Source organism: Ischnura elegans, chromosome 2 (genome assembly GCF_921293095.1).
Source record: "Ischnura elegans chromosome 2, ioIscEleg1.1, whole genome shotgun sequence".
Taxonomy (NCBI): Eukaryota; Metazoa; Arthropoda; class Insecta; order Odonata; family Coenagrionidae; genus Ischnura; species Ischnura elegans.
Window position 1 is genome coordinate 102802668 of NC_060247.1, and position 23712 is coordinate 102826379.

General features: G+C 36.9%; 1 protein-coding gene across 1 annotated transcript in view; it reads left to right on the forward strand.

Annotated features, from left to right (window-relative positions):
* Window positions 1–2416: 2416 nt before the first annotated feature.
* LOC124154266 (WD repeat-containing protein on Y chromosome) overlaps window positions 2417–23712 on the forward strand; it is a 42362-nt gene continuing 21066 nt past the window's right edge. The window contains exons 1-13 of the mRNA XM_046527880.1: window positions 2417–2534; window positions 2609–2726; window positions 2896–2997; window positions 3885–4076; window positions 9150–9261; window positions 9710–9846; window positions 10358–10588; window positions 13888–14107; window positions 15294–15496; window positions 16416–16616; window positions 19457–19704; window positions 19937–20089; window positions 21795–22001. Coding sequence (XP_046383836.1) covers window positions 2530–2534; window positions 2609–2726; window positions 2896–2997; window positions 3885–4076; window positions 9150–9261; window positions 9710–9846; window positions 10358–10588; window positions 13888–14107; window positions 15294–15496; window positions 16416–16616; window positions 19457–19704; window positions 19937–20089; window positions 21795–22001 — 2129 coding nt within the window. The 5' untranslated portion in view covers window positions 2417–2529. The remainder of the gene's footprint in view (window positions 2535–2608; window positions 2727–2895; window positions 2998–3884; window positions 4077–9149; window positions 9262–9709; window positions 9847–10357; window positions 10589–13887; window positions 14108–15293; window positions 15497–16415; window positions 16617–19456; window positions 19705–19936; window positions 20090–21794; window positions 22002–23712) is intronic.

The window sequence follows — 23712 nt, forward strand, 5'->3', positions numbered from 1 at the left end:
GGGCTACGTCGTCTCGTCAATTCTTGGGTGGCCCTAACGTTTCCCGACCGATGCTGGTCGCTTTCTCAAGGGATTCTGAAGAGTCGGGAATTTCAATTCTTATATATAGTTATCTGTGTCAGGTGGTGGGGGGAGGGGAGCGGGAGGTTGGAGGAGTGAGTTGTTGATTGTTTTTTCTCACTACGGGTTGCCAAATACGGCTAATTTTAAAGCCGGTGTCCCTGTTGAAATTGTTCTTCTCTTCCTTAGATATTTCAATGGCTTCTCTGACGAGCCTCTGTTTAAAACCTTTTAATTTGGCAACGATTTTTTTTAGGTCGATTGTGTGGCTCAGCGCTGCGTGTTCGGCTACCGCAGATTTTGTTGACTGCACCAGTCGAATCGCTCTCTCGTGCTCTTCTAGGCGTGTTTTGACTGATCTGCCTGTTTCGCCGATGTAGTTATTTCCACAGATCTGGCAAGGAATACGGTAGACCCCTGCCACTCTATCCTTGACGGTTTTTAAGAGATGTTTTATCTGTACGTGAGGAGAGAACTCCTCACTCCTCACTTACGGATAAAACATCTTTTAAAGCGCTTTAGCTCTTCTAGCGCTTTATCCCATTCTCTCCTCACAGATACCTATAAATAAGAGTTTAAATAGGGTAGTTTCCTTCATCAAAGAAAACGAAAGGCATTGATTGCGATTCGTTACCCACCATTAGTGCATTCATAATACACAAATTATTTGGTTTTTGAAATACCGGTTTAGACGAATGGCGAGGGTCAAATTTTATCCTCATTTGAAAAAGGCCAGATTGGCGCCCATGCGATTCCACTCCACGTGACGTCACAGGGACCTAGTTTCTACACGAGAGGATAGGAGTTATACATCGTCTGAGGTTACCAATGCATGCATGAGGCACAGAGCTCAGGGAAACATGTCTTAATAATCACCCATTAAAACTGGCTAAGGTCGGAAAGTTTACTTCGTTTGATAAGGTATTAATAAACCTTTTTTAAGCCAAGCGCTACCATTCAGCAAGGTACTCAGCTACCCGCTGGCATCCTGCGTCCTATCAGCGCTCAGAGCCTCGATCAAGGTCACCTCACAAGGTAGGAGGGGGAACCAGAAATGCGTTCCTACTTACGCGTCGCGTTTTTGCGCGCTTGAAAATTTTCACTTTTAATTTAATCGCGAAAAATAGATATCGTCATTTAAAAATCTAAAAGCGTGAAATACGTACTCCGGGAGTAATAATCTTTTGATTTAGACAATAAAAAAATAATAGGAAACCACCCTATTCCGAACTCTTCAGAATCCCTTGAGAAAGCGACCAGCCTCAGACGAGAAACGTTGGGGCCACCCAAGGACATAGCCCAAAAGTTTTTATTCAACATCCAGATAATAATATAATAATGCGTTTATGTTTTAAATGATAGGGAAGTGGCGCATAAAATGAGACTGAATATGTTTAATTGCTTATGTTTATCGAACTCTACGGATATCGTACGAATACTTTGTGTTTTCCCTAGTGCATATATATATTTTTTATAAATTTGTCGCATAAAATGAGGCGCGCGAAACAATCATATAATAGTATCTGGTCAACTGGACATCACTGGTCAACAATCCTTAGGTTGGTTTGACACAGCTCTCTAATCATTTCTGCTATCAGCTAATATTTTCACACTAACTAACCAACTTTCTTCTCTATCATATTCTTCTTTATCAAGTCTAAATATTTTAATCGAGGTCTTCCTTTTCTGTTTTTGCCTTCCTGTTGTCCTTAGAAAGACTGTCTTCATCAGAGCATTTATGTCTCAATGTATGGCCTACAAGGTTGCTCCGTCTTCTTGTCAAGGTTTTCATTTGGCTTCTCGTCTCTCCTACTCTTCTTAGGACTTCCTCATTACTTACTCGGTCGATGCATTTCTTACTCATCAGTTTTCTGTAGCACCACATTTCGTAGATCTCTGCTCTTGATTTTTCCGCGGCTATCATTGTTCATGCCTCACTCGCGTTGAGAAGCATGCTCCATTCGTAATTTCTGATAAAATATTTCCTTATTTTTATGATAAAATTTCCCGCTTTTAGTGGATCTTTCTTTTGGTGGATTGCTCTCTTCACCTGAACTATTCTGCAGAGAATGACTTCCATGCTTCTCCCATCGCTAGCTATCCTGCTTCCAAAATAAACTTCATCCACTTCTCCCAGTTTTTGTTCCCCTTTTTCAATGTCAGCATTAGTAACGACCCAATATAAAAGTTAAAATTCATTAAACTCTGTCATAAGAATACCATTGGAAGCGCGCTTTGCGTAGGCTGTCTAAGTATAAGGTGGAGTAGTACTCCGCCCTGTACAATCTGGGACTCGTGGGGTATAGTTGCCTAGGCAATAAACAACCTAAAAATTTTTGGGATACATGATTTGTGATTCATTCATCGCATTCATCTATGTAAACAGATGTAGTAAATATCCCTGGCGTATTAAGAAGTTGCGAACAAAGACATTTTCTGTACGCCTTGGGCAAACAGAAAGAGGCCAAGATGAGGTAAATGACGAATATTATTATTCAGATAAGGTAAAGTACGATTGATATCACTTCTGAGCACGAAACCTCTCCAGTGCCTTAGGGAACGCCGCCGATGAAACCGGCGAGAACGATAAAGCCACGGCAAGTCGAAGTGTAAAATTAACGGAACTGGGGACTGAAGAAATTAGGAAAATGCACGAAGCGTTTCAGGTTAGAGTCATTATGTAAAATTTTTTGCCATGCTGAATTATTAAGTCATTCGTATCAAATTCAGACGATTCGGTACTCTTTTCGATAACCAGAAGAAAGTCGCATTTATCTTCAATTAAATTGAAAAATCGATATTAAACCTAATTAATTTCATTTATTTAATTTTTAGAAAAGCAAAAATAAGATGTCAAAAGTAAAGTTTAAAGAACTGATCGAGAAAGTGATGAAGGCATCTTTCAATGAAGAGGACTACTCCATATTTTTTATGATGGTAAGTTTCAAAAAGAGATCACATTTACTAGGTAGGTATGTAGTATTTATGAAAGTATTCCCCGACAATAGTAATACAATAGCTGTCAAATGATAAATAGTTCAAAATGATTGATCAATATTTGAGACGAGAATTATATACTATTATTTTATTAGATGGAAAACCTACCTACATTTGCTCACGGTATTTAGCTATTGCTCATCAGATAGCTGTTGAGAAGTATTTAGTATTATTTTAATGGAAAATTTGTTAATTATTAACACCAGTTTAATAACTTTTAGTTGATTGTGATATAATTTATAAATGCTTAAGTTGCTGTTGACATGACAAAAATATTTTAAAATGAATCGAGGGGATTGAGTTTTTAGATAACGATAATGAACTTAGTCTTAGTTGGGTAAATTCAGGCTAATTACAGAAGTATCCAAGATGTTATTCACGAAATATGCTGCCACTGATATCACGGAGGCCGTTCATTGCGTCCAAATGACGTCATCAGTAGAAATTTTAAATCAAAGGTTGCTGTTGACGACATTTTGACGCACTGAATAGTCTCAGTTTCCAGTTAAGAATTAAATATATAGCACTGTCAAAAATGGCTTTGTTGGTGAAGAGCATGGCGATAAAATGAAAAAAAAAAACTTTATCGTCATAATGGATTATTCATGGGTCAAATTATGAAATACTTATTAATGACTTACATTTTCTTTGCTCTTATTTTCCCAGTGCTAAATGGTGAAAGCGCGTGAAAATATATATTTAATAGCATATTATAGCCGCAAAACCATATACCTAAATTGCCGTCTCCCCTTTAGTTGAAAATTCTTAACTTTGGTTTATTCATTGATTTATTAGCTCTTTCACAAGGTTTTGTATCTAATACTTAGATGGATGCCAGGAGAACTGGTGCAGTTGACTGGGACCAATTCCTCTCGCGACTTATAATTGAACTCCAAGGAAATGAACAAGTGGTGACCAAAGCAACGTGGAAGTTGCCGCTCTGTTCTCCCGTGATTTTTCTGCGTTCTAATCATAGACATCCAATTACAAAAATATTGTTCTTTCCAGCCATAAAACAGGTAGATATCATTTAAGAAATACAGAGCTTCGTGAATTAGGTAAGTATTTTATTTTATTTTGCACAAGCTAAACGGTGGTAGATACTTCAAAATGCACGAATTTTTTGATCGGTAGGAAACAAAAAACTCGGCAAAATCTGTATGAAATGACCATAAAATATAAAAAATTTCTATTTTTGACACCTCCTTCCAATAAATAGCATTTGAGCGAGGGTCAGGGGTTCACTTAGGGATCTCAAATTTTTAGGCCTTATTTTTTTGATCGGTTCCACAACTTTTTTCTTTGGGCCGGATGGAGTTGAAAAAAAAATCGATTTTTCCGAATCGCACTAGCACCTGATGCAGTGTGCGGAGTGTGCGGGACCTCCATTCAAACCACTACAAGCCACGTCGAATAAGGCGCCTTCTGGCAAAACCTCGCGCCGTGCCGTGCTATGCTGTCGGTGTGCGGTCTGCCAGTGGTGTCATGGCAAAATTAGCAGAGCGAGAACCCACTTTCCTTAACTTATTTTTTTACAAGTGTGTGCATTTTATGTGTCTTTTAAATTACAAGATACGTCTGCATATTTTAAAATTTATATTCCTTTGTTTAATCAATATTTAACTTTTTGTTTTAGTCACGAAATTATGTATTAGAAATTTATAGGACCAAAATTAATTAGAGTGTTATTGACTATTATGTCTTTTCTTAACTAGTGCCCGAACGGCGTTCCAGCACCATGACACCACTGTGATCGGCCTAACTCTTATTGTACGATTTGGCAAAACATTTTAGCTCTTCGTTTACATTGAGTGTCCTCGTATTGAAATTCCTTGAAGAAAATAATCTGGTAGAAATTACACAGAAATATTATAATTTACCGTTTTATTTTCAACTTCAATAGCTGTATTGGTTTTTATAAATATTCAGCCTATGATTTTTTAATTAAATTTCAACATCTTTATTTAACTAAGATGTGGTGCATTAATAACAAGGGAACCATACGTAAAATCAGTCTTAGCATCCATGAATTACGTAAGTCGTCCAGGGGGTCAAGCCGATTCTCACCTAATCTCACTTGCGGGAGTGGGGGATTCCTGGCAAGTATCAAGTATTTTTTCCGCGAGAAAAAGTGTATTAATCACTCTTGAGACCAGTGGCGTAGCTAGGAATATGCTTTGGGAGTGGATGAGGAGCCTGGGGCGACCCCCTACCCCAGCCAACAATTTTTTAAGTATGACATGCCTGGAAATAAATTTTAAGTAATTTTGTCACTTATTTAACTTTAAGCAGATGCAATTATTATATCTCAAAAACTAGAAAATAGTTTTAAATGATTTTTTTATTCCTTTGGGGCTTTGGCGGGGTGGGGGGGATCTATCCTCTCATCTCCCCCATAGTTACGCCACTGCTTGAGAATATACATGAGTCCTCGTGGACTGAATCATAATGAATATTCTTCTACCAATTTCACAAGTTCTCACTCATTTATTGTTCAATTTTTTCTGTGTGATTCTAGACTACGATATTAGTAATCTCAAATACTACTCTTAACTACTTTAAAATAAGAAATAACTAAACAATTTGTTTTTAAACAATTCAAACGCAGATAAGCATAGTTTAGCGTATTAACCCTGAAAAAAAAATCAAATTGAACCAGTGGCGTAACTAGGAATATGCTTTGGGGGGGATGAGAGGGTTTTGAGGGGGGATGAGAGGGGTTAGTGGGGGATATCCCCCCAGGAAACGGGGAGTTCAGGAAAAATTTTGAAAAATGACATGCCTGAATATGCATTTTACATTATTTTGGCACATAAAATTCAACTTTAAGCAGATGCAGTTATTATAAATCAAATCCAGACAAGATTTTAAAATATTTTTTTGATTTCTCCGAGTCTTTGGGGAATACATCCCCTAATTCCCCCATAGTTACGCCATTGTATTGAACAATCTCACGTGTGATTGGAGGGAGGGGGCGAAGGGGTCGAGCCAAATCACACGATATTTCAGCATGGGGGAGGAGGAGGGATCCAAAAAGTCGCCAAAATCACCTCACGTAATTAATGGACGTCCCCATTATAGAATCTCCAATGGACAACAGTGAGTTCATCACTACGGAGGCATTCAATGCATTGCTGTCACGATTCCAAAGCGTGTACGTGCATGTAAACTGTACTTGCCGAATAATCGACGTTAATTATTAAATTTATATATCCATATGGTCAGGGGCGGATCCAGGATTTCTTTCTGGGAGGGGCACAAGCAAGGCCGTATCCAGAATTTTTTTTCTGGGGGGAGGGTGGCGAGGATACCTCGTAATACAAAACAAACGCAATAATAATGGGACCGTATTAAAAGTCTTGCATATTTTTAAGGGTCCTGTGGGGGGCACTTGCCCCCGTGTCTTCTCCCCCCCCTTGATCCGCCTTTGCATATGGTCACTTCTTTTGGCACAGGCTTACCCGCATTGTAGAATGATGAAGTATTTTACGCGCGAAAATACAAGAGCTGCCACAGGACGTTTTACTTTGGGAGAATCACCAGTAAAATGAACCATCCGATCACCATGCATGGTGATCACATGGATCGGTCTCAGTATCGGTTACAGAACAAACTCGAGCTACCTTTACTTTTATCGGAATGAAAAATAAGGGGCATGCAAAGTTTTTAGAAAGTTTCATTTAAGCTGATTTTACACGTATACAAGATAATGCTATCTTATGATATAAAAAAGTAACAATTGTGGTTCTGCAATGTTAGGCAATGCAGGTGGCCCCGCAAGGGGGGGGGGGGACGCGCCCCCATATGTATCCGCCCCTGATCGGTCTTCACAATAATGATTTACCGTGGTTATTGTTTGAGGGCAGAGTGGCGTAGGGTCCCATGGAGTACGGAGGGATTTATGATAGCGGAATGGCACCGCCTCCGAGAGGCAAGTCAGCTTGAATAACCCTGCCTGCCTCCAATTGCACGCACTCAGGGTTTACACACGCTGCTCACCTTTTGGGTTCTTATTTTATTTTCATTTTTTTATCATTTGACAACATGAAGAAGTCCTTGATATTTAATATGGAAGTCTCCGGTTCGAAGTCTGATGACGAATGGCAATTTTTTATTGGCTCTCTTTTCTGAACATTATTTGAAAACGGTATTTACCGTGTCGCCTTTAAAATTTTTGATGTGAACTTTTACCATGGACAATTGCTCTTTGATTTCATTTAGGGTATTTTTTAAACACTCTAAAAATGAAAATACGAATATTCAAACGTACCTGAATCTCAATCTACCATAAACTCACATTGTGTGGTGATGACGATTATATACTTGCACTGTAACCACTGTTCTTGTTCATCCAAGCTGTCAAGTTTATTGAGACTTTATTAACATCAAAGAGTTTTTTATTCTTCTCATTTTTTTCTGTGCACGGCTTTTGTATGCATGTTTCATAGTTACACTCCTAAGAGGATGAAACTCTCTCACTACAAACCGGTAATCATTGAACTATGTAGGATTTTTCATCTATGTGAGGAAAAATACAGAACAGTTGCGCCGTGCGCGCGCATCTTCCCCCTCAAGAATCGCTTCTATGATGATACCCATATGGGTACCTTTTGACAAAGGGGTATCATATGATACCCCTTTGTCAAATATTCACAAAGAGACAAGCGAGATGAGTAATGGTAACCATACATTGTAATGTGATATTTTTTCTTTGTGACCTAATTGCGGTCTCAACTATCCAGACACAGCTGCGGGGATATCGGGTTTCGCTAGGGAAGTGAAGACTTCGAGAAGAGACGCGTCCAGCGCTCCAGCCCATTCCGGCCGCTTCACGATACACACGAGCGTTGTGGGGCCCCCCACTAATTTTTAATTTTTTCTTACGGTGCTAACAGTAGGACTAGATATTTTTTTTACATTCTCGTTAATTAACAACAAAATATGAGTTATAAAAGTACGCCAAGGCCATTTTATGCATCTCCAATAATTTTCGCAACTTATTGTCGGAGAAAAACACTGTAATCATTGTAGTTTTCCCTAGGTTGAGTTACTAAGTTCATGAAGTTGAAAAAACTGCTATAATTTCACGGTGCGAGGAGTCATTTATTGCCCTGGCGTTTCTAAATCTTAGACTTTGTCATAAAACAAAAAATAAAACAGAATTTACAATGATATAGTCTTTAAAATGACGTAATACTCATTATTTTAGCATGCAAATTTTCAAAGTATAACGGCACATCATTTTGACGCCGACAATAAGCTTGAGGCCCTCGGCGATCGCTGACCGCGGGCCGTCCCTCTGTTTTACGCTTTTTTTGAGATAACTCATTAAAAATGTTGGGTCCTTTAAAAAATGAACTGACTAGAGCCAAGTCAATCATTGGAGCCACTTCGCAAGTAGAAGTTGATTTAGTTCGTTTCGGGTTTATTATTTTCCACATAGCTCGGGTGGAATGCCTACCTACCTTTGGTGCAATAACTCTCAGCGATAACATATCTAAAACCTGATTTGCGTGGAAAAGTGCCTATAGTTATTCTAGTTATTTTTCAACATTGTTTGGTGAGCTGTCGAAGTAAACGATTTCATTGGAGACTCACCTTAAAAATTACAATCTTCTCGATTTTGACAAATTCCGGGTGTTGGGAGAGGCGGCCGGCCGCTAGGGATGCCAACTTACAGAAAATATTGAGGGGGCCCAAACCGGGGATCTTGCCCCGAGAAATTTTATAAGTAGTGAGTAAGTTTTTTAAGCATTTTAGAAGAGTCAAGTGATCAACATTAGAACCGTGATGACATGAATCTCGATATCTGGACACTCCTGGGAAAATTGATAAGCCTGACACATTTTTTCCTCACACCCATAACGAATTTTTTAGGGGGCTCGGGCCCCCTCAGGCTCCATGGAGTCGGCACCACTGCCGGCCGCTCCTCCCTTTGACAGCGAAGGGAGTCCAAAATAGTCTTCTGCCACTCATTAAATCATCTTCTCCGCTTTCCCTGAGAACGAAATTGTTACTCTACTCCATCGCAGCATCAAGTGCGCACTTGATGCTGCGATTTTGAATGCTAATAAAATTGATTGATAATTCAGGATAAAACTCCCAACTTCTTGGATGGACGATTTGTCACTCTCAGCAAAGACGGAGCTGTCAATTTCTGGTCACCAACATTTGAACTAGAGAAAAGTTGCTTTTCAAAAACACGTAAGTACTGTGAATGACTTGAATTTCTTTTTAAACATTCAGTTAAACATTCAGGGACAATTTATGCCATGTACTCATTTCAATGATGGATATTACTATGCATTATCTTTTTCCTTCTACCTATCCATGCATTTTATATGGAGCTGAATCTTCCTTTCAAGATTCAGACTAAATAATCTCACAATTTTTAAGTATTGTTTAATAGTGCAGTTTAAGTATCATAAAAAAGGCGACCCTGGAAACAGGCCACCCGTCACACGTGTGATGACTAATCTTGAATGTCATGCTTTGCCACTGAAGGCATCAGTCAGTCTCTTTCATCAAATATAATCAACTGTCCTTACAATCTTGTCATAGAGACAAATTTATGTGTAATTTATTTGGTATTCAGATTAAGATTGTGCTTCAATCCTCAAGATTAAAAACAGATTGACCTGATATATTGCAGATGAGAAGCGAATTCATCCAACTTGGATTACTGATATGATATGTTTACCAGATATCAATATGATAGCAACATCTTCAACAGAAAGGGATTTGAGATTTTATGACACAATGGCCATGCGATTTGAATTACGCATAGTGGTAAGAGCCATAACTTTATGAGAAATTTTCATTTTATCATCTGCTAAAATCTAAAGGCATGTATGCATAAGAATGGCATTTTTCATTTTGAGTAGTCGGTTGCAGTGGGCTGGTTTAATGATAGCTCTCCAAATGGGTTTTTCCCATAGGTACTCATTTTGTAGAAATGTGCTGTGTATCAGTTTCAACAAAATGACATGGTACATCCAAAAGAAAAAAATAACTATGTTTTTCATTATCAAATATTGAATGAATGAAAGAGATCTTACTGAATCTAATTCAGATAGTGGTTTTTCTGCTGAATATTTGAACACCATGGTGTTTCCGAACAGAGCTTCCTGCCTAGTTATCATCTCAGCCTGGCAAATTCACAAAACTGATCAATGGGATGTTTGTGAAGTATGTTTCAATATCCGGTGTCGCACCAGATGGCTTTGATATTGGCATATAAATAGGGAAATATTTCATCAGATAGTTCCTTATCAAAATTAATTGTAAATTTATAAACTAGATTTCAGACTTTTCCAAAGCCGTAACATGTATGGCATATCACATGGGAAATCAATCAGATGCAGTATCACATATTGTGACTGGAGATATGGGAGGCCACGTAAGAATATTCTCATTTGGAAAAGGTTTAATCATAGAGGGAAGGCCTGAAGTAAAAAGAGGAGGTAGAGGACCATTTTCATTTACAGCTGGGGATGACGTTAAAGTCTACTCTTACAAATCCATCAAAAAGGTATGTAAAAGAAAATGAATTTTCCAAATTATGTATATGTGTTTGGAATAAAATGTTGGCCAAATATCAAAGCTAACGATTAGAGTTTTTTTTTATAAATTCAGAGAAATTTTTTAACATTTAGATTTAAAAAGCTGATGGGATAAAATAAATGAACTTTGTTTTTTTTGTCACATCCATGGGTGATTTTAAAGGTGTGAGAGGTTTAAATGCTCCTCCAGTATTTAAATGCTCCTCAAGAAACAGGTTATCATATTTTTGATTTTCCGACATAAGTAGATATTGAATATCCCCCAAGAGTCATTAAAAGCAATGAAATGCGTTCCGCTTCCATTTCTCTCCCAAATAGTATAAAAATTATAAATGAAAAGTGGTAACTTTCTAATTCTATTAAAATATTTTAAAAACAACATAGGTTTTGATATTGAAATTTATATTTAGTTGTCTTAAGATGAGATGCAAATTCAAAACCAAAGTAGGTCCCAATAACTGGATGTGGAGTCTAATATAAAGTTAGTTCTTTTTATTAGTGAGTATTCAAAGCAATTTCACTTAGTCGTGCCTGATTCAAAAGATATTTGGGCATTTTATGAACACATATATTATATGTATTTGATTATCTGCTAAGCTATCACACATATACTTATATCAGCAGTTGAAAGGTTGCATTTTTTAACTTATGTGGTCATTTGTGATTTCTTCTCTTCAAATATATATCATATGCTAAGCTAATGCCCCCCCCACACCTCAAGCCACACGCAACCTGCCTGGGTAATTTACATGGCCCCTAGAGCAGGGGTTCCCAAACTCTTTTGTACCACGCCCCCCCCCCGCTACACATATCAGCTTTCCATTTTGCAATACCCTATTTCCACGGTGCCGTACATACCAACTCCTACTTGTACAAGTACTTGTACTCGTACAAGTATGTGCCTACTTGATACGGTGAGTAGGTAGATTTTTTTGTTCACTGTTGAATGCAGTAACGCAGAATGGAAAGATTCAATAATTGTACGTATGATGAAAATTAAAACAAGTATTACATGAAAAACGAATATAATTACTGATTCAAAATTTAACATTGTAACACAGATACATTTTCAATTTAAGGAAGGTGAAACAATAGGCCTACCTACTTACAAAAACAAAACATAAAATGTAATTTAGTGAGATGGGTGCGCTTGCATGTTCTGGATAAGTTGACAGATCCTGGGTTGAGTTTCAGACAAAGCACAGCGTAGGTCACTTTTGACATCAAGTTTGTTGCGGTACTGTTGGGTTTGGGAAGTTTAACCCTAGAGGCTAAAGAATATGTTGTATCATGATCCAAATATTGAGAGAGTAGACAAAAATCGCATTGATGGATTTAGCTTTTTAACCAATAAAGTTTATTTGATTTAGTGAGATATTTGATTTATTAGCCACTTTGAAATTGTATATTTTTAAACATTTTATTTATGTGGTGGTAAAGTGGCGTGGAGCCTTGTGGCCCTCCAGATGATACGAATTCGATTTTTGGCACTTGCATTCAAAAAGGTTCAAGACCTCTGACTTAGACTAATAGCCCAGAAAGACTACAAATCCCCCAGGAAGCTAATTTATAAATATTTAGATACCCATAGGAAGAATTAACAACTCTTTAAAAATTTCATTATTCTTCCTATTCCTTCCTCCATTGAAAGTTTATTTTTTTATAAGTTTGCTTAAGAGCAGGGATAAATCCAGGATTTTTTACTGAGGGGGGATAAGGATCTTCTCATACTTGAGATAAAAAACAAAAGAACAGCAAGAGGGTGGTTTCCTATTATTTTTTTATTGCCTAAATCGAAAGATTATTACTCCTGGAGTATGTATTTCACGCTTTTAGATATTTAAATGACGATATCTATTTTTCGCGATTAAATGAAAAGTGAAAAATTTCAAACGCGCGAAAACGCGACGCGTAAGTAGGAATGATGGGAAAAAGTCCGTGCGACGCATTTCTGGTTCCCCCTCCCGCCTTGTGAGGTGACCTTGATCGAGGCTCTGAGCGCTGATAGGACGCAGGATGCTAGCGGGTAGCTGAGTATCTTGCTGGCTGGTAGTGCTTGGCTTAAAAAAGGTTTATTTATACCTTATCAAACGAAGATAACTTTCTGACCTTAGCCAGTTTTAATAGGTGATTATTAAGTCATGTTTCCCTGAGCTCTGTGCCTCATGCATGCATTGGTAACCTCAGACGATGTATAACTCCTATCCTCTCGTGTAGAAACTAGGTCCCTGTGACGTCACGTGGAGTGGAATCGCATGGGCGCCAATCTGGCCTTTTTCGAATGAGGATAAAATTTGACCCTTGCCATTCGTCTAAACCGGTATTTCAAAAACCAAATAATTTGTGTATTATGAATACACTAATGGTGGGTAATGAATCGGAATCAATGCCTTTCGTTTTCTTTGATGAAGGAAACTACCCTATTTCTGTATGAAATATTCTCTTTATTTTAGTATCAAATTAAATGATTGAGGCTCCGTAATAGGTACACAAAGCGAAATGAAGGTAATGATAACTCTATAAAAAAATTTGTCTTTTTTTTAAGTATCTGGGGGGGTGGGTGCATGTGCCCCCATGCCCTCTCCCCCCTAAGTCCGCCTATGCTAAGGTGTGATATTTCAGTTTAGGAGTGTCAATGACATCATAAAACCTATATTTAGGTAGTAATCCTTTCAAAAAAATCTCCTGAGCCACCTGGGAGATGCTGCATAACAGAGACATGGTATAATCAAGCTCAAGTACAAATTTAAATGTTACATACAGTGAAACCTCTATTTTACACTTTTGAATGGACCACTTACAAAAAGTGCAAAATTGAGGATATTGTAGAATAGAGTATCATTATTTAACCCTGCAACCGTACACCTCTATTTCTGTTACACTAACCGTACACTGGGGTACTGAGTGCCCCTAAGAGTTAACAACGTATAAAATGCAAAAACTTATTTTTATTCAAAAAACATTGAAAACGCATTATTTTGGCCTTAAATTATTGCAAAAACATTAATTTATTTACTTGTTTTAATATTTTAACAAATATAATAAGAGAATTAAGAAACCTTACATAAAATTTACGGCAAAGTTAAAATTCCCTGGGGCACTGAGTGCCCCGGTGTACGGTTCCAGGGTTAAAGGTGGTATTGTTTGGGACCTGATAAAAATGGTGCAAAATCAGGGAAAATGTATAATGGGGGAATGCAAAATCGAGGTTTCACTGTATTTTGAGATTTCTAGCCCATGGCTAAGTTTTCTTTTCTTGAATTCACAGGGGGTTCTTCCTCTTTTGCTGGTTACGGAATATTTAGAAAGTCACCCTAAAGGGGAATGGGTGAAGCAGGTAGCATTTTGCCCAACCTTGCGCTCATTTATATCCTGCTGTGCATGTGCATCAGAAAAATCACTCGTACTGAGAGATGTGAGGGCAAAAATAAGAGTGGATTATGAATTTAATGTACCAAATGGAGTGCACTGCTTTTGCATTGATGAAGGCAAGTATGAATTTAGCTTTGAATTTGATGTCTTTTAAACAAATCATTTTTTCCATGTTACGTAGCATTTTCAAACGTGGACCTATAGCTTTGTTAAATACATCAATCATGCCACATTATTTCCCCTATTTCCAAAATAATTGCTGCTGGGAAATATTTTAGCAACATGGATTGACTGAGAGTTCTTTTCAAGATAACCAGACCTAGTCTTTCCTTTAAAAAAATAGATTTCTGTTGCTAATTAGGGCATATATCAATTAGTTGTATAATGTCTATGGCGTAGAAATGCCACCGATTCATTCTCAATATGTATTTGCATTCACAAGGAATCCTATTGCAAAGTTATAAATTTGAAGGTTTGATATCAAGGAAGCATGGTTGCCTAGTGGTTAGAGTTTTTGATCATCAAGTGAATTAACACATAACCTTTAACCTTGCACCAAACATTGGGCATAGGCAATGAGCATTTTCATATGCAGATAACCTAATGTCGGTTATAGCTGTCGTGGATTTTTCAATGCAAATGACCAGACGACGGCTATAGCTGACGTGGAGCAATGGAAATGACCATTGAGGTAGTAATTGTTGGATGCATTCAGGCCTGGCCTGAGACCCAGTTTAGTGAGACTTTGGGGCCACTCCTTGGCAATTTAAGCCCGACCGTCCCGCTCATTTATGATCATCCTCGCTGCTGAAATCCGTCGTGAAGTGGTTATTTTGACAATGGTTTTTGCAATGATGCATTTTGTACAATTATTTTAATACTTTGAAATGAATTCTTCGTTTGTTTCTGTGTGTAAGCATTTTTTAAACAAAATTTTAAAGTTGTTGTTATCAGCCCAAGGAATCCATTTAAAATTACACAATGCAAATAAATATGTTAGTAATTCTTATTATAGAGCAAATTATTGAAAATCAAGAACAATATTTGGTTAAAAAAACATTTGTAATGCAAAAAGTTGACCGTGAACTCATGCCAAGGGAGTGGTTACAGGGTCTATTCCAATGGCCAGGGTAAGGGGAATGCATGTTGCCACAAATTTGGAGAAGGGGGGAACCAAAGCTCCCCACATCTCCAAATTTGTAGCTACATGTATGGTGACAACACCTATAGCAGCCAATTGGGGAATCCCCTATAATAATATTCGAGGTTAATCAATATTTTTTTTGTTCGCTTATCATTTAGAAAGTTATACGCTGGCCACTGGTGGATCCGATTGTGTTGTTCGCGTATGGAATGCATATATGCCAAAGAAACACATCACAGCATTCACTGGTCACGATGCCGCAATCAGTGGGCTAATATTTGTGGGAGAATCTCATATCCTTTCAATATCAAGTGACAAGTGCATTAAAATTTGGAATTATAAAGATACCAGTCTCCTTCAGGTCTGTTGAATGAATATCTCTCATAGACTAGATTTATGATGATGGAGACATCAATTATTATTTGTATGTCCAACCAATCAGTATTTATGTTTTAAATTCATTTACAGTGCCCAATTTTTTTCGTGACTAAATCTTGAGCTGGGTTGTTCATTAGGTTTCTATTTTATGCCACACCAACATCAGTATATTAGCTGTAATTAAAAATGCAATGGTTGCAATTTTTGTTGTCTTACAGCAAGTTAAGCCCTGAAATTGGGAGAAGTACCTGGCTTTCAACGTATTTCCATCCCCAATTCATGAGACTTGTGAATGCTGAATAGACTAGATTTTGGATGATGAAGTCATAAATTATTATTTATATGTCCAATTGTTCTTTGCATGTGACTTACTTGAATTATTCGTCATTACTACAAAAGTGAAGGTAGCTCAAGATATCTATTGTGGCCCCACCCCCTTGAGTTTTTTCTGTATCTGCTACTGCTTCCACAAGAACTTCCGCCGATACAAAAGAAATCATGGACACTAAAGAGTAATACACACAACACCTACTTCAATGTTCCGTCTGCCTCCCACCCCCACTTGTCCGCCAACAGGACAGTGCACACCAACAGCCAAAGTTTGAACTAGAGCTTCCGAAGTCATCCTTAAAATGAATTTGTTACATTGAGAAAATTTTAATTGAAAACATTACCAAAATCTAGTTGAATCAGTGTTTATGTTTTAAATTCATTTATAACGCCTAATTTTTTGATTACTAAATCTTGAGCTGAGTTGTTCATGGGTTTTTAATTTGTGCCACACCCACATCTAGACTGTAATTAAAAATTTACAATGTTTTCCTATTTGTACGGATTTAATCAGTAGGTGTGATTGTAGGTGTAGCTGTAATTAAAAATGTAATGGTTGCATTTTTTTGTAGTCTTACAGCAAGTTAAGCCCTGAAATTGGGAAAAGTCCCTGGATTTCAATGTATTTCCATCCCCAATTCAAGAGACTTATTGTGGGATCATTGAAACTTGCAATTTTACCATATGGTCCTCCTGAAGATAAGACCAAAAAAGATGGGACGACACATTATCGAGCTGCAACCACAGCACTCTACAATACCCTCTTCAAATGCGTAAGCAATTGTTTTTTTTTCAAATATTTGCATCATCATATATGTACTTGAAAAATGGGCTTGCAAACAAAATTTTTAATATGTATGAAATATAAATGGGTAGGGCTATGAGACCGTAGGCTATACTGACCTTTTTAGAGATTCCGAAGTAATCCTTGAAACGAATTAGCAATATTGAGAAAATATTAATTGAAAACATTATCCAAATCTAGTTGAAGCACATTTCTAAGCATGTGATGGAAGTTGCACTAAAATGTAGGTTAATTACAGTAACGCTTGAGAAATACTGTGTATCCTTGTGTATATGCAACACACAAAACTTCTAGATATGAGAGGGTGACTATGATCCTTTCCAATGGACAGTTACAGATGTACAAATGTCCTTATAATATGCCGGTACATATAAATTATAACCTTCCTTGGACAGCCTCAAACTTCTGCAACTTCTAACGAAAAGAAAACTTATAACTGATAACTTAAGGCTTCACTTTGTGAAACCTCTCCATGTTGGAAATAAAGAAAGAAAACTTTGTAAGGTTCACTATTATTTTAATATGGGCACGACCCGGGTTTCGTAACATGATTACATCGTTAAAGTGGGTGAGGAGATGAGAGCTAAGGACGGTAGGGAGTAGAGTAGAGTAAGGATGGACGATGGACGTCTCCTCACCCACTTTAACCCAACCCTCCCCTTGCTGGTCAGATACCTATCCTTACAGGAAAAACCCTCGTCCCAAATCAAGGCTGCCTCTTCCCCCCCATTCCATTCCGTGCTTTACCCCCACCCCCACCCTCTCAACCAGTTCTTTCCCTTCCCGATAGATGTCCTCACTGTCATATGTGTGTATAAATATAAGATGCATGTAAGATCAGTCACCTGACGATGTAACCACGTTACAAAACCCAGGTCATGCCCATACTAAAATAATAGTGAACCTTACAAAGTTTTATTTCTTTATTTCTGAAAAGAAAACTGCCGCTTTTATCGAAATCGCACAATAATGCGAGAGATTTTGTCCATGCCATTGCTCTATAGATGATTTCCTTCATTTTTCATCTCAACTGTCACACAGTGGTGGATACATAGGGAAATGCAGGGGGTGCACGCCCTCCCCATTGCAGACCCGCCTGCACTGCTTAGCATTTTAGAACCACAGTTGTAACTTTTATACATCATAAGATGGCATTGTCTTGTATGTGCGTATTATGAGTTTATATAAAGCTTTCTTAAACTTTGCATGTGACTTAATTGTCATGACTACAAAAGAATAGAAGAATAGGTAGCTCAAGATATCTTTTGTACCCCCCCTTGAGTTTTATCTGTGACTATCCGCTACTGCTTTCACAAGAACTTCCACTGATACAAAAGAAATCACGGATACTAACGAGAAATAATCACTATGCCTGGTTCAATGCTCTGTCTGCCTCTCATGTCCACTGTAGTCTGTATACTGTAGGGTGGCGTACTGGCCCGCCAGCTACCTTAGTCGGTCTGTGAGCCATGAGCGCCGGGGGGGGGGGGGGGGGTGGAGGGGGGGAAAGGCCACCATAAAAACTATGGGACGAACTCAGGTAGCCGGCGGGCCTGTGCGCCACCCTACGGTATACAGACTATAAACCATATTTATTAGTCAATTGCAAAACTAATCATGAAAATTAATGCACTCAATAAAAAATTTGTGCTTGATATTTTAGCAATAGCTAGAATGGGTTTTCAATATTTGCATACAAATTTTAACAATTACAATTACTTTTTTGTAAACCTTAGACAGTAATTTTTTAATGCTTTTTCTGCAAAATATTTTTTTACATTTAAGGCATGCATTGGATGATTTATAAGTGCAATTCATTGATATTTGGCACATTTTTATTTTTTGTGGCCTTTGGGATGTGCTTGTTTGATTTGAAGATGTGTAAATAAATGGATATATCTACTATCCATCATGTTTACACCCACTTTGTTTTTACTATGAAATAGTATGGTCTCTGGTTTTCTTTTATTTGTTTCGGAAATACTGTTGTCTTAGTTCATGTTGCTTAGTAATTAGCAACAAGTTAAGGGTCAAATGACCCCCAGCCGCCCTTCTAGGAATAACCTGTCATAAAAATTAAAAACAAAACACAATAGTTGAATTTACACTAATACATATATCAAATTTTAGACCAAAATGAAGAAAATGAAAAAGTTTCAAATTAAAAAAAAAAATTAATAAGGGAAAAATTAATTTGAATTCTGAAAATTGGTCAAATGACCCCTGCCGTCCTTCTAGTGTTAAGTGCATTGAAAGCAGAGTAAATTATTGGCTGTAATACCAACATGCTCCTTATGGCCTTACCAGCAATACTCTTTGAAAAAATCAGTCTCATCGCTGATGGCCTATTATTCTTAAGCCACCAACCCATAGCTTGAGTCACTATAGAAAAGACAGTAACCATTAAGGTGGCTCTTCAATAAAATTATGCCAGTTTTTCTTTCACCTGCTCATAAAACAGTGCTTTTAGATATTTGGAGAATATCTGAAAGCCGCTTGTGCAAGCATTATAGATTAGAGGTGTTGCATACTACCAAGGTACTGTGGATATATGTATCAATTTTAATTGTGATCCATCTTTCTCCAAACTGACAACCTTAATAAGCCCCTGGAAGTATGGGACAAATGATGAAACAGAAAAATATGGGTATCTCAATTTTTTAAACTCCATTCAAATGATTAGTGATAAATGTTGAGTGAGGTAATTGTTAATAATTATGGAAGTACGTACTGATAAAGAGTTTAGGTGAACAAAATTACAAGGTTAAAAAAGTAATCTATAGTTTAGGTACGTTTTTTCTTACACAGCTAGTTACAGTCGGAAATGATTCAGCAATAATGATTTGGGATGTTTGGACGGGCAAATGCTTATCATTGACAATAGAAGCTCATTACCGAATGGAGTATGGAGTGAAAATGCCAGTAGAAATTACAGCAGCTGCTTTTGATCCAACTTCACATCAGTTTTTGGTGACTGGAGCTCGAGATGGTTCTTTGAAAATCTGGAATTTCAATTCAGGCCTTTGTGTCAGGCACATGACCATTGAAAAAAACTGGTAAGTCATTATATTACTAATAATTAGATGTTGAGCCACTCAATACTCCCTAAAGCTTGATTTATGTCAAAATAGGCCACTCTCAGATGAAGTCATAATGAAATATTTATATGTAAATGTTTTTGGCAAATGTGTTGATGAATACAAGTTGGATGGTTTAGTGGTGGAAGAGATGAACTTGAGAGCTTATGTGAAAGTTATTTAATAACATGAGAAACTATGCTTTGAACAGTGAAGTTACATCTGTTTTATGGTTGCAAAATCGGTTACTTGCTGTGGGCTGGAACAGACATATAACAGAGTTTGCCGATCTGGATTCAGGAGAACCAGCACTGGATGAAAACAGGCGTGGATCCATAGGATCTACATGGCCCACAATTCCCAGGTGGGTGATGTCAATTTCTCGCATGATTATTATTACATATTATTATTTTATTTGCCCAATGATCTAGTACATTAAATAATGGCTGAGATATAAGCGACGTTAAATAACACAATACATACATACATATAAATATTTACCAGCATAACAAACAGTATATTTCCCCATACACATATTTACTATATGTGTATATAATATGAATATATATATTTAAGTGTTAAAAAGCATCATCTAGATATTCATCAACTGAATGATACATTTTATTCAGTAAAATTTTTTTCAAATTAGTTTTAAACAAGATAGCATCATTCACATTTTTGAGATCAGCAGGCAAATTATTAAAAAGTTTTATGCCCATTTCTCTGGACCCCCTTTTAGCAATATTTGTTCGTACTAAATTATGATGTAAATCACTATGAGATTTTGTATAATGACAATGTACATATTATTGAAAGTATAATTTTTTAGGGTGTTCTTAACATACATTATAGTTAACACTATATATACACACAGAATCGTGAGGATAAGCATGACATTACAGATCGGTCTGCTGGGAGATTTCTAGCCTTCATGTGCAATGATTCGCATTGCACGTTTTTGTAAATGAAATATTTTGATGAAATGATGAGGTGATCCCTAAAAATTGTTGATGTTTTTTTTAATCCTGGATAATAGGTATTAATGTTTGCAAATTTTAAGTTAAAAATTTAGCTAGAAGTAAGACAGAATTGAGAAACTCACTCCTAAGGTGAGAGAGTTACATTATTTGCAGAGCATTTCATTGAAATCAAAAGATTTATCAAATTAAGAGTTAAATATTTTTAGTAGTTAAGGTATAAAAAATAAAATAAATTGCTTGTTTATCAGTTGCAGTCGGAGGATCTTTCCCATTAGCTCCTGTTGTTTTGCACATGTTTTAAATGCCAGGCTTTGGCCTCAATAGTTGATATTAACGATACCAAAATTATTTTGCACAAGATATGCTGCAGTAAATTACACTTTTCTAGGCATAACAGACTTGATTAAATGATACTACACCACCCATTGCTAAGGCTGAGGCAGGTAATGAAAAAATACAAATTTTCACAATATGTTGAGAAGTGGATGATGATATGTCCTTTTGTGATACATTCTATATTGAGCATGATAGCCTTTATAAATAAATACTGCTTATGGTATTTTGAGGGCATAATGAATAGTTTATTTTTTTTCTTAGTGCCAATATTTTGTTTCCTGATATTTTTAAAGCTGTGAAAGTGTAATATTAGAGTACTAAAATTTGTTTCTTTAAATTAGTTTTTTTTAGGGAAACAAGACACATGGACGATGTAGTATGTGCTGTTGCAATTAGTTTTAAATTAGTTTTGAAAAAGGCTAAAAGGAATTGAAAATTTGCCATGTTAGACATGTCTGCTTGATAAATTTTCTAAATTTTAAATTTTATGTCTCTCTCTGAACCAATTTTGTATAACTATATATGTAATGCTCAAATGTCCCCTTATTTCCCAGCTTTGAGGACCAACTTTTGCGACACATGACAATGAGCTAGTCCATATTGGTATTTTTTCATGGCCTACCAATATATTTATTGTCTCTAAGTATGCCTATTATTATAGAAATTTGATAGGGCTAGATTGAGCATATCACTTTTCATGATGAATATGCACTTTTGGAATGACCCAAAGATTTTTTATTTTGCTGGTTATAGATGCGCACCTAAATTTATAGGCTCAGATTTAGCAGATGTGTTTGATGGCAAGTCTTGGGAAACAAGACACACGGACGATGTAGTATGTGCTGTTGCAAATCCTCCACAGGCAATAGCTACAGCCTCCTACAACGGTGAGCTCATATTATGGCGTTTGGAGACAGGACAACCATACAGGCGATACCATGTGGGCAAGCCATTTAACAGGTAAATAGCAGCCTATGGTGACAATTAAATGGGATGAGATGATGTAATTTTACATCTCCTACTGTTTAAAATTAAAATATCTTCTTACCCAAGTAAAACATCCCAGCTAGCACATTATGTCATTGAGATAAGGTAAAAGGAAGAAATAAAAGATGGCACTTATAAAGTAAGCTTGTCATGGGTTTCTTACGGCCAGGCCGACAAACATCCAGAGTAATGACAAAATGGATGCCAAACTTTCAGCACTTCCATAAATGTTGTTTTTATTCCATGTTTTAGAGTAGTATTCATTAAGGGATTAATGTATAAGAATAAGTTTTCCATTCTCGGTGCTTCTATAGTATGAGTAGAAATATCATACAGCCATAATTTGAAAATCATCCACATGTTTCTTCTATCAGATGGCAGAACGATGGTCGTAAGAAAAACTAATTTCACGAGAATAATGAAGTAGAATATAAAAATGCCGGAAGGAATCTCTGTATTCATCGGGTTATCATACCATAAATTAAAATTCATAAACGTTAGAGCTGCAGATGTGTAGGTCACACGTTTGCTTCTCCCGAGTGTTATTTTTTTTTCTTTCCCCCACAAGGATAAAGTACTTGTATTGTGCTTTGTATCTTCACCAGCCAGTTGCTTGCAGTCGTTAATTTTTTTCTATTTTAGGAAAAACCTCGGAAAATCTGTTATCAGTTGTTAAGCTCTTACAAAGACTCACTGAATTTCACTGGTAGGCTTTAAATTCATGTCAGGATGAGCAGCGCAGCATGTGAAGTACGCTGTTCAGTTGGCTTTGGTGCTCCAACAGAAGTGACTTACGTTATCTGAGGATATTTGATGCCATTCCTTACCAATTCTTCCCTAATATCTTACCCTTGCCTTAAATAAGCTCCTTAACTTACGATAAGCTGCTTATCAATTTTTTCCGTAAGAAAACCATAAGAAATGGATAACTCTCTTATTTTGTGCTATCTGGAATATAATTTAATTTTATATGAGCCTACCTATCCTTGAAGAATTAAAGTTTATATAAAATAAAAATAAATGCAACGTAATATAAGGGGGTGAGAAGTGCATTTTTATTAGATGGTACAAATGATTTATTTTCTAAAAAAAGTGTGGTAAAAAATTTAGGTAAAGAAAACAAACTGGATCAACTAGATTTTAGATTTAGTTCAACTTAGTTTCAGCATTTCAGAGCAGTGCATTTGATTTTCCACTTGATGTCAGCACAAAACAAGGACTTACTCAAATCCCTTGGGCACCAAGTTTGTGTATGATTCTTCTATCAATTTCTGTACCTTACTCTGTTTACAAAAAATAATTACTCAAACCCATTGGCTTCTCACCCCCTCATATGTAGAGCGTTACTGGCAAATTCTCAAAGCTGTAGGAAAATGGCCCTCCAGGGGCAAGGGAACCACTTTTATTATACCGTGATCCACCAGTGGGTCATACTCTACTTCCTGCTTGTGCAAACACAAATTCATTATGTATTTTTATGCATTATGCGGCTGTCACCATTTGGTGGAATTAGAACGTAATAGAGACGTAAAACTCTTTGCGTCTACACGTGGTCAGGGGCACAGCCAGGAATTAAGGCTGGGGGGGTTTAGGTGCAATTAATACCGGGGTGTGTGGTGGTATGGAATACCCACCAGGATAAGCAGTAGGTGCGAGATTAATAAATTGCGGAATTTTAAGATAA